Below are 17,660 nucleotides of genomic sequence, written 5' to 3'. Positions count from 1 at the left end.
TATGAAAAAGCTGCCTTTAGAAAACCATAAATGTACACAAAAGAAAAGGGAGAGAGGATCATCAAAGTTACAGGTAACTAGAACCCCATAATGCAAAAATGTTTGTTTGGGTTGGATGGAGACAGACTCTTAGGGACCTATGCAGTAAATTTTGTACATATAATCAACATTTATTTTAAAGAGCACGCACGGATTTCCTGAAATGGATTATACAGTGACCAAACATATTATACACAAGGGCAAAGGCGATGCAAAAGCAGCAGAGGAATACCCATGCATTTCACTCTATGTGTCTGCCAAGTAAATGAGTAATAGTAATTTAATGTAACTCCAGTAATTATTGCATTACCTACTATTGTGGCAACTAGTGTATACATGCACAAAAAAACGTTCAGTGGATATAGGGCGCTTAAAAAAATCCATGGTGGTAGCATAAACAAAAACAAGACAAAAGTGTTCAGTAGAGTTTTAAAATGCATACTTTGTTCATCTTCACTTCTGTGAAGCATATCTCTTCTACTGCAAGCTCTTTGCTATTATGAACAATCTACATAATGCAGTAAACAAATGAGAATATATTATTCTATTTCTACAAAACAGCAGCATTTATGATGTAATTTGCTTGCCATTACATATGAACTGCACTTGTGTGTCATTAATAATATAGTGTCCATTCAGAGTAAGGCAGGCTTCTGTCTGACATCATAGGAAAACACAGACTCTCTTAAATATTCTAAGTTGGTTATATATCTGCTGGCAGGCATTGATGGTACATTCCTGTATTGTTTTTACACCATTAATGAGGGCTCGCATACACTAAAGATCTCAAGTGGCCCAATAACCAAAATATGAAGATTGGCAGAATGCACTGGCAAATGTACTGGACCTCCTGGACTAATCCATTGCCCATTAAATGTCCACGTTAGACATTCTCAGACATTTAGGATTAAATGGGCTGGTGCACCACTTGCATGAACCACATTTCTGCCATTATTGGAATGGTACCTATTCTAAGGAAAGGAAGATTGTATTTAACATATGGTCAACAATGAGGTCATTAGAGACAGAATACAAGCTTGGATTTTGTCAAGGATGGGGAAGGAAGTCGGCTGCACCCTTTCAAAGGAATCATCCTGGCACCTGATTTAGGGAAATCAACATGAGTTTGAACTGTTGTCCTCCAAAATTTGAGGTACTTTCTCTAGCAGGACAGGTAAGTTATTTGATAGGAACTGAAGATGTAGGAGGCTGTTAGTTTACACAAATAATTCCTGCCCATACAGTAAATGAATATTGGTGCTGATGCCTTGCATCTTCCATTGTCCACTGGATTTGTATCAGCCCACATATACTGGTTATGAAAATTGACAATCCCATGTGCTGTGAAATCGGTATTCAACAATTCGTTTCCAGACACAGTGCTCTCATGAGACTGTGAAATGTGATTCATTAGGTTGAAACACTCAAAATACACCAACACATTTGTGGCATTCATAAAATAGATTTTTATATATGTACACTACGTGCAAACCTCACCTGGCACTAGCAATTTTATATTATCAGTTTTAAGGATGTGAGAGTGTGTTCCTGCCAACTTGTTGCTTATAGGGTGCCTAAAGGATTCTGCATTCTTGGATAGCTATTCAACAATTCAAGCAAATAACATTAATAGTTTTTGTTACAAATAAGAAGATTGACAATACTTAACTTTGAATTACAATGCTCTCGCAAGCAATGTGCAACATGCAAACAGTCAATGTCTTTTCCTGTAGACAATGTCCTTACAAGCAATGAATATGGATCACTAATAACTGCTATTGTTAATATTACTGTTCATCTAGGCCTCTCTGCTATAACCAGTCTAGTACTGTGCTACTAATGTCCATCTAGTGCTATGCAACTGAGGCTGGCAGGAGCAGTGCTTATATTCTCTTTGGCTAGAGGGAACTCCTGTCATGATGTGGTCCTGGTCAGCAGGCTATTGGCTGACATCTCACAGCCTTCTCTGCTCTTGCATTCTTCATCTTCATGCTGTCACTTATCATTATGCCAGAACAGTGAGTTAGTGATTGTTATATGTTAACAGTAATAACTAGAAGCATTCAACCACAAAATATCACAGCCTTCTCTGCTCTTGCATTCTTCATCTTCATGCTGTCACTTATCATTATGCCAGAACAGTGAGTTAGTGATTGTTATATGTTAACAGTAATAACTAGAAGCATTCAACCACAAAATATCATAAAGAAGTAAGAGTGGTGTGAATTCTGCCATGATCTGCCATTTTGAAGGTATGAAACTTGCCTGCTAGTCACTGGAAAACATGGCTGGATAACTGTCCAGATGGCATCCTGCATTCTTGGTACTTTTTAAGAATACAAGCTTGACAGTTGCTTCTATTTCCCAGTGAACAGTAACAACACTAACAGATGTTTACTACATGCTGTATCCATGCATAGTAATAAAGGAAAGTGTCCTCATTTGTGTACTGCATTCTGTAGGCAATTTCACATACCTTTCACATTAGTGAAGATAAAGAAGTGCTCATAACTCTTAAGGTACACATTTTACTGGACATTTTGGTCTTCTTTTGGTCTGCACTACCACCTCTCAAAATATGGAATACTTTCTTTTAACACCCTGCATGTGTCACATTACACATTTAGCATCATGCACTTATGTTCTGCATCCCCTTTTAATCATCACAACAGTGGTTAGCCCCGGCCATGATTAGCATATTAGTTAGTTAGTTACAAATTTAATAAATATCAGAGTCACAGTTAAATGCTATTGCTGTTTCACATAGCAGATAAAGATGTATGGAACATGTTACCTTACATGTATGTTACAGGTATGTTATCCACTGGAATATAAATGGCTTAAACACTGATGCTTCTAATAATAAAAGCTCCAAAATAGATGAATTGGAAATCATTCTGTCAGAATATGCAAATATTAAAGTTGTTTGTTTAAATGAACACTGGTTGACTGAGGGGACAATTAAAATTCTGAACAAAATAGGGAACTTCAGATTAGCAAGTAGCTTTTGTAGAAGAAACAAGTTACGTGGAGGCTCATGTATACTTCTACACAATGACATAAATTATGAGACCAGAAACTGTTTTAATTATTTAAATGAAGAATGTGTGTTCGAGAGCTGTTGTGTAGAAATAGTGGACTCGCTAGCAAATGTTATAATAATCTCAATATACAGAATTCCAGGGACATCAACAACAGAACTATTCTTATCTAAGCTTCAAATTATGCTAGAAGACCTTTGTAGAGAAACAAAGAAAAAAGTTGTAATAGCTGCTGATTTTAATATTGATATCACATGTAATAGTAGCCAAGCTTCAAGGTTCACTGACTTAGTTAAGAAATATGGTTTCAAATTGAATTTCTTTGAATCTACCAGGGACAATGGGCAATCAGCAACATGCATTGACAATGTTCTAACTAATTATGTATATGAAGATGTGTATAAATTTTGTGTAGATCTAGGTATTTCAGATCATTATGTATTGTTTATTGAGCTGCCACAGACAGACACAAACATTTCACATACAAGAACCCATATGAGCAGGAACTTTAGCAAAGAAAACTTGCTAACATTTAGTGAGAAGCTAAGAGATAAAACATGGCCTTTTGATTATGGTAACTCAAGTGATAAAAACTTTGAGAAATTCCTAAATAGTTTTCTTGCAGACTTTAATGAAACATTTCCACCTAGACTCTGCAGCAATAAGATAACAAATACAGTAAAGTGGATTACCCAGGGCATAAAAATTTCCAGTGTAAGGAAAAGGCAACTGCACAGAGAACTAAAATATAATAAAGATATAAATTTCATTAAATATGTTAGACTCTATAAAACCATATTTAAAAGAGTTGTCAAGGCAGCAAAACAACTGGCAAACAACAGGTTAATTTTAAATCATAAAAATAAGACAAAGGCTGTGTGGTCAGTCATTAAATCTGAGTTAGGTGTTAAAGCCTGTAACCAAGAAATTCCAAAAATTGACATTGAAGGAAAAACTGTTGTAAATCCAACTCAAATACCAGAGTACTTTAATGAATTCTTTATAAATGTAGCAAAATCTGATGTAGATGTAGCAGATTATCACAACAAAGTAAATCCCTTTGGCCTAGGCAAAAACTCTGAAAACTTTACAAAATTCTCAAAAGTTTCTTTTGAGGATGTAGAAAATGCTATTTTAACATTAAGAAACAAAAAATCTGCAGGTTGGGATAGAATACCCACCAAAGTTATTAAAGTGGTACACAATAGAATTGCAAACCCACTAGCTCAGATAATAAATCAATGTTTTGAAGAGGGCTGTTTCCCAGAGGTACTGAAATATGCTGAAGTCAAACCACTCTTCAAGAAGGGATCAAGAGAGATCATGGGAAATTATCGTCCTATCTCAATTCTCCCAGTCCTATCTAAAATATTTGAAAAACTTGCTGTTGCTCAAATCCAAAACTTCATTGCAAAATATTCTGTTATTCTAAACAATCAATTTGGTTTTCAGCAAGGGAAAAACACCGTAGATGCAGTTAACAGTTTCATTGAGAAAATAAGTACGTCATTAGACAAGAGAAATAAGGTGGCAGGAATTTTCTGCGACCTCACAAAGGCATTCGATTCCGTAAACCACGCATTGCTTGTTTACAAACTTGAAAAGTATGGCATTGGCGGCAGTGCCCTACAATGGCTTAAATCCTACTTATCCAACAGAAAGCAAAGAGTTAGCATTTCTTCAAATGGCGCATATTATTTTTCTCACTGGAAAAAAATTACTCAGGGTGTTCCACAAGGCTCCATATTAGGCCCAGTCCTATTTCTCTTTTATGTTAATGACTTACCATTAAATATCAGCTCCCCATCAGTTCTGTTCGCAGATGATACTTCTGTCTTAGTTGAAGATCAGGATTCAGAAAAAATTCTCAAATCTGTGATCAGTACCCTCAGTACCTTAGAAACTTGGTTTCAGCTAAATGGGCTGAATCTAAACATATCTAAGACTCACGTGATGCAGTTCAAAACCAAACAGTCAAAATGTGAGCAAATTAAGATTGTACACAACAACCAAGTTATAGAAGAAGTTGACTCAGTCAAATTCTTAGGTCTAAAAGTAGATGAAAATTTGAGGTGGCAGGCACACATTGAATACCTTGCAAACAAATTGAGCAGCTTTGCATTTGCAATGCAAATATTATCAACTGCAACGGACATTGACACGCGGAAAGTAGCATATACAAGCTACTTTGAATCCATTATTAGGTATGGTATTGTTTTTTGGGGTAACTCGACAAACATAGTGCGGATACTAAAAATACAGAAAAAAATCATACGAAATATGTGCACTGCCAATCACAAAGAACCATGTCGACCATTATTTAGGAAACTCAAAATATTAACTCTGCCATCCTTATACATATATGAGATTATTATATTTTTGTACTCCAGACGCGACTTATTTGAGGGAAACCATTTTGTCCATTCACATGATACCAGAAACAAAGAAAATTTTATGCTCCCCACCCACCGCCTCAGACTGTTTGCCCAGGGACCTCAATACATGGGAATGAAAATTTTTAATAAATTAAAAGGGAACAAGTTGATGCAGATGAATTTAGGTTCACTTAAAAGAAAGCTATATGAGGTACTGACAATGAAGTGTTATTACTCAGTGGATGAATTCATGCAGGACAATCTGGAAATTTGAGCTGGGTACAATGTGTTACATGTTCCAAGAAATATCCTTATAGTGTTGTTATTTATTATAGTGCTATCATTAATTAATGTAAAAATCATTGTAATTGTTTTATAAATTTTTGACATGTCTCCTGTACGCAAACCAAATGGATTGCAAATGTACGTCATGAGATGAATAAAACACAATTCACAATTCACAATTCATGTTTGTTTAGAAAGAACAGAAAAGGTACACTTCTGAAGAGGAACTTGTATTAAAATCATAATCTATCTGATACCCTCTACACCTCCCTGAATAAGTACATATTACTGATACTTTAAAATACAGCTGAAATCTCCAATTAAATGACTATGAATCATTTCTTTCTCATTGCTATCCTTTTATTTCTTTTTAAAAAGCTTTGGAATTGAATTGCAAAAAGACAGCAATATTATTGAACTGTTAAAGCTATACAACAAACTTACCTGACAGCACCACATCTTAGACATTGCAGTTTGTGCTCACTATACATACCTGACAAAGAATGAAGGCATGGAAAAGAGAAGACATATGCAAAACTGATGCTTTTGATTGCTCGGCAAAACCTGCCATAATGACTTGGATGTGGTCAGCAATGTGGCAGGAAGCTTCTTGTGGTACTGGTTGACAAGGAGTGTGACTTGTCACTGATCCACTATGTAGTGCAGTGTGGGTCAGTGCTCCCAATAGAAGCCATGAAAGTAAGCGTATGTGACCAACACACTCAATGAATTCACGAGGCCTGAGAAAAATTGAAATCTCTCACAAACTTTTCACTTCAATACATAAAATATAAGTAGTATGTTCAGAAGGAACAGTAAATTAATGTGATGTTGAGTAACAAGGACTGAGAAAACAGAATCAAAAACTAAATTATATCTTCATAAAGCTAGAAAAGACTTACATTCATTAGGTACTGACAAGTGAAAATGCAAACAAAAAACTTTTGAAACCCAAGGTTCCTTTATTAGATAAAACAGAGAAAAAGACAATAGAAAATGAGACCATTTGAAGGGAACACAGTAAGGTAGTTCTCAATTCTATATGCAAGGAAACTCAGCAGAGCAAGAAGGAAATTAACAGTGAAATTTTAGCAGTGTTGGAGATTTTAAAAGTGAGTTAATCACTAAGGACAACATTTTTAATTTTCTGTTTTGTAAGATTTAGATTACAACTGTTTGTATCAGCCAGAAGGCTGATGTCCACAACAACTGCAACTGCCTACATCAAAGAACAAAGCATCAGTGAGAAAAAGAAAAACACAACTGTAGAAGTGTTAATTAAACAAACCTTTTGTAAAGGACATGTGTGTTTTATTTTTTCTTGTAAATTCTTAACTGATGCTTTTGTTTTTACTTTCCGTTAGTCCCATTAATGTTTACCATTGCGAACTAGATATTGCTTCATTCTATTACTACAGAAATTAATTGTACAGTCATTTTATGTAGTTCCATAAGTTTTTATTCAATATTTTTCTGACCATATAATAGGTCTTTTCAAACATAATAATTTTCTGCACATCTCTAATCTCAAGGTGCGTGTAATTATGTTTCTATAACATTTGTACACTTGGTCTGTTGGGATATTTCCAGTGTATTTACTGATATAGTGTACACTGTGTTCAACAAATGACATAGTCTTAATTGTAGGGTTGTGTGTTTTTAATGTGGATGTGTTATGCAGCAAATGCCTGGAGCTGTGACTGAACAAAAATGACTTATGTAAGTGGCAATGATACTGCAATGTCATTTTTCAAGTACAGTGAGAGAAAATGAAATTTTCAATTGGCAAACTTCTCCCATAATGAGAATAACTGAAATAACTGTTAAAGAAGAAAATGAAAATAATAACCAGCTGGTACTATTTGGATGCATTGCTTAAAAAAACAGTGATAATGATCTCATCAAATTACAGTACATTGTGACACAATAGAAACTTATCATTCCGCAGAGCGTCTAGTCAAATGCTGCTCTTAAATATTCCCAATTCCTTTTTAATTTAATTATACTGGCACAATTATGTATGTGGTCAATATGTATATCATTGATATAATACAGTAGATGAATCCACTAATAAAATATTTTGTTTGACAGTTGTGGAGAAATATTTCTTCAGAAGACCAGTGTTCTGGCCACCTCCAAAATACAAGGTAAATTATTCCACATTAAAGACAACATAGCTCTTTCAGTGCCCAGTGTGTATATGACCGCTGTGAATGTGGCAGCATTTTTTGTCAAACTATTTCCAGTATTGCTGAGCATTGTAATGAGAAAAAGTGACCCATTAAACAAAGATCTCTTGAGAAGTCAGCCATGTCTGAACAGTGCTTGGAAAATTGACATAAAATACAATTTGAAAAGACATGAGTCTCGGCTCACACATCATTTTATTGGGATTCCATTCTAAAGGAGACTACAAAGATTAGAATGAACCACAACCATTTTAACCAAGGCCAGGGGTACACACTTAGTAGGGCATTGGGCAGGCTTTGGGTATCGAGTGAAAGTGAAGACAGATGCTTGCACTTGTACAGAGGCAGGAGCAGCAGTTTCAGTGTGATAAAATACCAGTGGTTATAGGTATTGGAGCAGCCTATTTTTTTAGGGTAGGTACAAAAGAAAGAAGTCAAGCTCCAAGAGAGTTCAGGATTGAAATGAACCTTCAGTTCAAGAAAGAAACTAAACAACATAATTCTGGCACAGTGGAGCAACAGCTGTTGATTAAAAATTTTCATCAATCAGCAGACATTTTATTTCCACCAAGTTTTGTATCAGTCAATGTTAAATACAACTATCTTTAGTGCATCAAAATACCGGAGGGCTAAGAAGTAATATTAATGAACTACTTATCTGCATTGATGATTAAGTCATCCAACCCAGCTGACATAATCTGTATCTCTGAACATCATGTGATGACTGTTGAAAATGTGTTAAGTGTTTCAGGATTTAGGTTAGCTTCTCACTTTTGGAGGGCAGAATTGAACAATGGAGAAATTGCCACACTCATCAGTTATTGCCATAAATGTAATAACATAGACTTCTGCTATCTTAGAGCTACTATAGAATCAAACATGTCTGTAGACAAGGAAATTGATGCTCACATTGGAAGAGCTGTGACAACTTTTGGCAAACTCTCTACACATGTTTGGAAAAACAACAAACTCTCTTTGACCACCAAAATTCTTGTATATCAAACTTGGTCCTCAGCATCCTTTTGTATGCATCAGAAACATGGACTACCTATGCCAAACAAGAACGTCGCCTTAATGCTTTCCACATGCGGTACCTGAGATCCATCCTCAGAGTAACGTGGAAGGACCAAGTGACCAATGAAGCAGTGCTATCTAAAACTAACTGCAACAATATTTCAGCTATCTTGAAGCAGAGATGACTCCGCTGGCAGGGACACGTCCACCGTATGGATCCTGACAGATTACCCCGTGAGGTGATGCTTGGAGAGATCTCTATAGCCAAAAGACCTGTAGGACGTTCTGTATTGAGGTTCAAGGACTCCTGTAAATGAGATATGGAGAGCTTTGGAATTGACACAAACAGATGGGAGGCACGGGCTAGCATGAGACCAGAGTGGCATGATTATATATCATCTGGAATGTTGAAGCATGATGAAGGCTTGTTAGACAGATTAAGGCAGAAAAAGTTTTGCAGTGCTACCACTGCTCCTGCCTCAGCACTGAAACAATCATCTACCTAGATGTCGTGGCCAATATATATATATAATAGACATTCACAAATTTTGCCTAGAGTAGCATATGGAAGCATGTGCAACAGAAGTAGAATTTTGTAACAATCCATTCATAACAGTAAGTGTAAACTGAGCACCAGCAGGTAATTTTAATCTGTTCATAAATATGTCTGAAGCTCTATTGGCCTATTTAACAGCAGAAAACATGGAATTAGTGGTTACTGGTGATTTTAAAGTAGATTTTATTCAAAAGTCTTCATGTAAGAACTTACTGCACTCAGTAGCATTCTCATCCAACTTAATTTATACTGTTAACTTTCCCACTAGAATAGCTAAGGACTCAAAGATGGCCATTCATCATATCTTTGTAATAATGTTAATGAACAGAACTAGATTATAAACCCAATAATAAGTAGTCTCTCAGACCATGACACGCAGTTTCTTTTGCTAAATATTAATACTGATCAGAGTATAAACTCTACTAAATGTGCGTTCAAGAGTGTAGTCAGTAAGTCAAAAATTAATTGTTTTAGGAAACTCCTCAAAGGCATCAACTGGAATGATGTGTATAATGCTCATAGCATGAATGAGAAATACAAAACTTCTATTAATAATGTTCTTAACTTATCTGAAAACTGATTTCCTCAAAACTGACCCAGGTTAAACCAGAGTCTATAAAAAAGACATGGATTACTCTAGGAATAAAGGTATCCTGTAAGACAAAAAGGAAGCTATATATATCAGTGGAAAACATCTCCAATGTAAATGCTATAAATCATTGTAAAAAATACTGCAAAATATTGAAGATAGTAATACGACTATCAAAGCAAATGCATTATTAGAGAAGGATAGTCACTTCAGAAAACAAAATAAAGACAATATGGGATATAGTGAAGAAAGAGACTGGTAGAACCAGAGAAATAGAGGAGCACAAATCATTAAGAGTAAATGATACATGGGTAAGAGATGTGTGCACTGTTGCTGAACTTTTCAATATGCACTTCACAACTGTTATGCAAAAGATGGGGTTGTCAGGTTCAGTAGATGCTGCCAGGAAATATCTCAGACCAATCACTACAAATAATGACAATAATATTAACATGATGATATGATTAGAAGGAAAGTTGCGACTCACCATGTAGCAGAGATGCTGAGTCACACATAGGCACAACGAAAAGACTCTCACAATTAAAGCTTTTGGCTATTAAGGCCTTCGTCAACACTAGACACACATATGTTCACACACACATACACACACACACTCACGCAAATGCAACTCACACACATGACTGCAGTCTCAGACAACTGAAACTGAAACCACACCGCGAGCAGCAGCACCAGATCTTGATGGGAGTTGCGACTGGGTGGAGGCAAGGAGGAGGCTGGGGTGGGGAGGGGGGGTGGTAATAGTATGGTGGAGGATGGTGGACAGTGAAGTGATGCAGGACAGATGATGGTTGGGGAGAGGTGGGGAGGGGGAGGGGGAGAAGTAGCAGAAAAGAAGGAGAGAAATAAAGAGACTGGATGTGGTGGTGGAATGACGGCAATGTAGTGATGGTATGGGAATAGGGAAGGGGCTGAATGGGTGATGACAGTGACTAATGAAGGTTGAGGCCAGGAAGGTAATGAGAATGTAGGATGTATTGCAGGGAAAGTTCCCATCTGCACAATTCAGAAAATTTGGTGTTTGTGGGAAGGATCCATGTGGCACAGGCTGTGAAGCCTGAAATGAAGGATATCATGCTTGGCAGTGTGTTCAGCAACAGGATGGTCCATTTGTTTCTTGGCCACAGTTTGTCAGTGGCTGTTCACGTGGACAGACAGCCTACATAGAATGCAGCACAGTGGATGCAGCTTAGCTTGTAGACCACATGATTGGTTTCACAGGTACCCCTGCCTTTGATAGCATAAGTGACGCTAGTGACCGGACTGGAGTAGGTGGTGGTGGGAGAATGTATGGGGCAGGTCTTGCATCTAGGTTTATTACACGGGTATGAGCCATTAGGTAAGGGACTGTGAGCAGGGGTAGTGCAAGGGTGGACAAGTATATTGTGTAGGTTCAGTGAACAGTGGGGTACAACTGTGGGCGGGGTTGGAAGGGTAGCACGCAGGACATTTCTCATTTTTGGGCATGACCAGACGTAATTGACCCCTGGCAAAGAATGTGATTCAGTTGCTCCAGTCCTGTGTGGTACTGAGTTACGGGGGAATGATCCTCTGTGGCTGTATGGTGGGTCTTTGGGAGGTGGTGGGAGACTGGAAAGATAAGGCCCAGGAGATTTGTTTTTGTTGAAGGTTGGGAGGATAATTATGGTCAGTGAAGGCTCAGTGGGACCCTAGGTATATTTCAAGAGGGAGTGCTTGTTACTGAAGATGTGATGATTATGGGTGGCTAGGCTGTATGGAAGGGACTTCTTGGTATGGAATGGGTGGCAGCTGTTGAAGTGGAAGTATTGCTGGTGGTTAGCAGATTTGATATGGATGAAGGTACTGATGTTGCCATCTTTGAGGTGGAGGACAATGTTGAGGAAGGTGGCTTGTTGGGTTGTGTAGGACCAAGTGAAACAAATGGGGGAGAAGTTGTTGAGGTTCTGGAGGAATGTGGATAGGATGACCTCACCTTCGATCCAGATAGCAAAGATGTCATCAAATGAATCTGAACCAGGCTAGGGGTTTAGGATTCTGGGTTTTAAGAATGATTCCTCTAGATGGACCATGTATAGGTTGGCATAGGATGGTGCCATGCTGATGCGCATAGCTGTACCTCTGATTTGTTTGTAGATAATGTCTTTAAAGCAGAAGTAATTGCGGGTAAAGATATAGTTGGTCATGGCGACTAGGAAGGAGGTTGAAACTTCCTGGCAGATTAAAACTGTGTGCCCGACCGAGACTCAAACTCGGGACCTTGAGCACTTCCCTTGAAAGGCAAAGGTCCCGAGTTCGAGTCTCGGTCGGGCACACAGTTTTAATCTGCCAGGAAGTTTCATATCAGTGCACACTCCGCTGCAGAGTGAAAATCTCATTCTAAGAAGGAGGTTGTTGGTTTGGTATCCATCGGGCAATGGGAAAGGTTGTGTACAATAGCGGTGAGGCCATGGGCACTAGGAATGGCATCACAACAACGTTTCACCAGACAATACTTGTCAACTGCTGTTTGTGTATGAGAAATCAGTTGGAAACTTTCCTCATGTCAGCACATTGTAGGTGCTGCCACTGGCGCCAACCTTGTGTGAGTGCTCTGAAAAGCTAATCATTTGCATATCACAGCATCCTCTTCCTGTCAGTTAAATTTCACGTCTGTAGCATGTCATCTTCGTGGTGTAGCAATTTTAATGGCCAGTAGTGTATTAGGAAGCAGTATTTAGTATACCCAGTTCCATAAAGAGCCCTCTGCAGGATGTTCTTGAATTCACACCACAATGAATTCATATTGCTTGTTTTTGAGTGGAACAAAAGTAAGCATAGTAAGCTAGCTTTTTTACTTTTATATTCGTATGTCTGACATCATCTGCATAGCAAATAGAGATTTGGTTTGTCACTTTATCTCCTTTCTTACACAAATGCATAACTTCAACATATTTCAAGCATTCAGGAAATGTTCCACTAATGAAAGACTGGTTGTGGCTGGGTACCATGCCCCCACTGAGAGAATCTCTGCTCTCATAGACCAACACATTCAGCCTATTACCCCGAACCTACCCTCCTCTATAAAAGTTACCAACCATTTCCTCCACTGATGCTCCAATGTCGCCGGCCGCAGTGGTCTCGCGGTTCTAGGCGCGCAGTCCAGAACCGTGCGACTGCTACGGTCGCAGGTTCGAATCCTGCCTTGGGCATGGATGTGTGTGATGTCCTTAGGTTAGTTAGGTTTAAGTAGTTTTATGTTCTAGGAGACTGATGACCACAGCAGTTGAATCTCATAGTGCTCAGAGACATTTGAACCATTTTTTTCTCCAATGTCCCTGTTCCTTTTCCAGACATTGCCCCAGACATTAGGAATGTTAGTGTACAGAAATATGATTTCATTGTGGTGTGAATTCAAGAACATCCTGCAGAGGGCTCTTTATGGAACTGGGTATACTAAATACTGCTTCCTAATACACTACTGGCCATTAAAATTGCTACACCACAAAGATGACATGCTACAGATGTGAAATTTAACCGACAGGAAGAAGATGCTGTGATATGCAAATGATTAGCTTTTCAGAGCACTCACACAAGGTTGGCGTCGGTGGCGGCACCTAAAACGTGCTGACATGAGGAAAGTTTCCAACTGATTTCTCATACACAAACAGCAGTTGACAAGCATTGTCTGGTGAAACGTTGTTGTGATGACATTCCTAATGCCCGTGGCCTCACCGCTATTGTACACAACCTTTCCCAATGCCCGATGGATACCAAACCAACACCTCCTTCCTAGTCGCCATCCTAGTCGCATCTTATCCACATTGCTGTAACGGATCATGCAGCCATGTCTTGATCCCTGAGTCAACAGATGGGGATGTTTGCAAGACAACAACCATCTGCATGAACAGTTTGACGATGTTTGCAGCAGCATGGACTATCAGCTCGGAGACCATGTCTGCAGTTACACTTGACGCTGCATCACAGACAGGAGCTCCTGCGATGGTGTACTCAACAATGAACCTGGGTGCACAAATGGCAAAACATAACTTTTTTGGATGAATCCAGGCTCTGTTTACAGTATCATGATGGTTGCATTCATGTTTGGTGACATCACAGTGAACGCACATTGGAAACGTGTATTTGTCATCACCATGTTGGTGTATCACCTCGGGTGATGGTATGGGGTGCCATTGGTTACATGTCTTGGTCACCTCTTGTTATCATTGATGGCACTTTGAACAGTGGATGTTACATTTCAGATGTGTTATGACCCGTGGCTCTACCCTTCATTCGATCCCTGCGAAACCCTACATTTCAGCAGCATAATGCATGATTGTATGTTGCAGGTCCTGTACAGGCCTTTCTGGATACAGGAAATGTTCGACTGCTGACCTGGCCAGCACATTCTCCAGATCTCTCACCAACTGAAAACGTCTGGTCAATGATGGCCGAGCAACTGGCTCGTCACAATATGCCAGTCACTACTCTTGATGAACTGTGGTATGGTGTTGAAGCTGCATGGGCAGCTGTACCTGTACACGCCATCCACACTCTGTATGACTCAATGCCCAGGCGCATCAAGGCCGTTATTATGGCCAGACATGGTCGTTCTGAGTACTGATTTCTCAGGATCTATGCACCAAAATTGCATGAAAATGTAATCACATGTCAGTTCTAGTATAATATATTTGTCCAATCAATACCCGTTTATCACCTGCATTTCTTCTTGGTGTAGCAATTTTAATGGCCAGTAGTGTATTTTTATTCCTGAATGAAATTTTTTATTAAAAAATATCTGTTTTCCAAACCAACAGCTCGGACCATGGAAACAGTACAATAACTTCCACAAAGGTTATAGTCACTTATGTTGGTTCATAATCGTGTCCACTGTTCAGCAAAATACATTTTCAATGTGTTACTAATAATATCACCCAATGTGGACACTGTGTATAGTCCCAGTAGCCATCAAATATTTAACTAATAATAAAGTGCAGTCTGAGAAGAGTCTAAAGGATTTGTTGGTGGCCAATTCTTACTCCACAGACAAATTTATTAGCAGAATTGATTGATATGTGTACATTACAAATAATATCACTTAATGTGAACACTGTGTACAGTCCCAGTAGCTGCAAAAACTTTAACTAATAATAGAGTTCACTTTGAGAAGAGTCTAAAGGATTTATTGGTGGCCATCTCCTACTCCACAGATGAATTTTGAGCAGAACTGATTGATGCATGTATCTTATTAATAATACCACCTAATGTGAATATTGTGTACAGTCTGCCTTCTGTATAAATTTTGAGCATTAATGAAATCATTGCAAATAAGTGCACTGAGATGTTTTTATTTTATTTTTTATTTGATGCTATATTGCTCCAACAGCCTAAGAATTATCACATGCAACTAAGTGTATTGAACATTTAATATTTGGTGAAAAGTTATATATCCTTTTAAATGTAAATAGGCTCAAGATTTATAATAGTTTTTTTGACTGATTCCAAATCTATAAGTGCAATTTCATTTGGGATCTATAGAAGGTACATATTTGTTCTTATTTTGTAAATTTTTATTGTGTATTCTTGTTTTCTGACATGTTACACATCCCAGAGGAAAACCTCACTATGGATCAAATGGAATGAAAAGTACATCTAATCTTCTTCAGTTGGGGTGCCAGGCCCTTGTGCCACTTGATGTCACTGTGTTCATGGTGGACCAAAGCTACTAGGAGTTGCTCCACTTGTCTTTCCATGCATGTCACGGTGTCCATGGTGGACCAAAGCTACTAGGAGTTGCTCAACTTGTCTTTCCATGCATGCATCACTTTAGCCTCTCTGAGAGGTTCCAGATGCTGCAGTCACACCATTATATGCAAAGCACCATGCCAGCTCCAGCAATCAGTGGCTTTTACTCTTGATGACAATGGTAAATACAGCTATCAAAAGCTCACGTGTTGCAGCTTGCAAACCAAGAAGATTTTATTCAGGCATGGCACCTCAGAAGGCTGTGAGAACATAAATGACGATTTATTTTATGAAATGCTTAACATGATTTTGAATTTTAAGGACCAATTAATTTCTTCCATTTTCTTCCACTCATTCTGTATGATGCATTTAGTAACTCCTGTTCTCCATGCATGTCAAAAAAAAGTAAGGTGACGCATATTAGTGAATTTTTTTTATTCTTATATGTCTACAGATAAATGTTCCTACTTTTACAACGGGCTCTGTGTGATTGTTCAATGAGAGAGAGAATGCTTGGATAACACAATGTGAAGCATTATGAAACAGTGCTTCTTCTTGTAGTCCTGAAGTATGAGTAGGACTGCTCTGCCATACACAATTGTATACAAATACAGTCCTAGTTCTGGAAAGATCACTGGAAATGTCTATGACCCTATATCTGAAAGACTATAAGAAATTCTGTACAAATAAGTAGAAGACAATAATAACAAACAAATTGGTGCAGTTACTGTAACTGTTGGAACAAAAGCAAAGCTTTTGTATAATCATTTCAGAAAAATGACTGTGAAACTTCTGTTAACAAAGGAATGTTACACATATAAGGATTGCTACATAGGTTTAAACAACAAACTAAATTGTACAATATAATATTCAGAAAATATGCAGCAAGTTCCTGAGGGAACTTCAACAAGCTTATTTATAGATACATTAAAAGAAACTATAGCAAATCAGGACTACACTCCAGAGGAACTATTTAATACTGGTAAGATTGGTTTAAGCTTAAAATCTTTGCCTTACTAAACATTAATTTTAAAAGATAAGTTTGTGGATTTAAAGCAAATGGAGTCAATTATACCAAACTTTTCTGCACCAGTGCAAGAGGACATTTAAGACCCAAGCCTTTTCTTATCTACAGTTCCAAATATCATTGTATGTTTATGAACATTGACAAATCTACTCTTTCTATAAAAATGAAGTCCAACAAGATGTCTTGAATGACAGCTACAATGTTCACAGACTGGTTTAAAAATTGTCTTTGTCCAGAAGTGACACAACATTTGAGAATTATACACATCATAAGAGATGCCCCCTTTCAGATGGACAATGCACCAAGTCATGAACAACTGACAATATGAGATTCCAAATCTAGTACAGATACCAAGCCAAAATTTCTACATTTAAAATTCATTACCTTCATCTGATACAAAAGTAAATGCCTGATGACAATGAGAGTATTAGAGATGACATACTTTATTACGATTGGGGAAATATTTAAAATAATTCCTGTAGTAGGAAACTGAAAGCTGCATGGAATGTAGTAAGAAATACAACAATAAGATCTTTATAGACAAAAAGATCTGGCCTAAGACCTTTTCAGTGTCAAAGTCATCACCTACATCTCATGTGCAGTCTGTTGTGTGAAACAAAATACTACAGTTACAATGATATCTGAATGGAAAAACTTTTACCAACTTGAACTCAAATGATATACATAGAAGAATTAACTAACTGATGCAATTAAAAGTAAACTGTTAGAAGAAGACCTTTACTGTTAAGTAATGAAATTTCATTGATAGCACAAGAGGTGTCACAGGAAACCAAGGCTAATAATGAGGACAGATGGACTTTAAT

At 37.8% G+C, this 17,660-nt stretch overlaps 1 protein-coding gene across 4 annotated transcripts in view; it reads right to left on the bottom strand.

Annotated features, from left to right (window-relative positions):
* LOC126297705 (protein unc-79 homolog) overlaps positions 1-17,660 on the bottom strand; it is an 810,295-nt gene that overhangs the window by 58,400 nt on the left and 734,235 nt on the right. For all 4 annotated transcript variants that reach the window (XM_049988834.1, XM_049988837.1, XM_049988836.1 and 1 more), the window contains one exon: positions 6,234-6,480. In XM_049988834.1, the coding sequence (XP_049844791.1) occupies positions 6,234-6,480 (247 nt within the window). The remainder of the gene's footprint in view (positions 1-6,233; positions 6,481-17,660) is intronic.

This window comes from Schistocerca gregaria, chromosome X (genome assembly GCF_023897955.1).
Source record: "Schistocerca gregaria isolate iqSchGreg1 chromosome X, iqSchGreg1.2, whole genome shotgun sequence".
NCBI classification, from domain to species: domain Eukaryota; kingdom Metazoa; phylum Arthropoda; class Insecta; order Orthoptera; family Acrididae; genus Schistocerca; species Schistocerca gregaria.
Note: the sequence above shows the minus strand (reverse complement) of the source record. Positions and strands in the feature narration are given on the sequence as shown.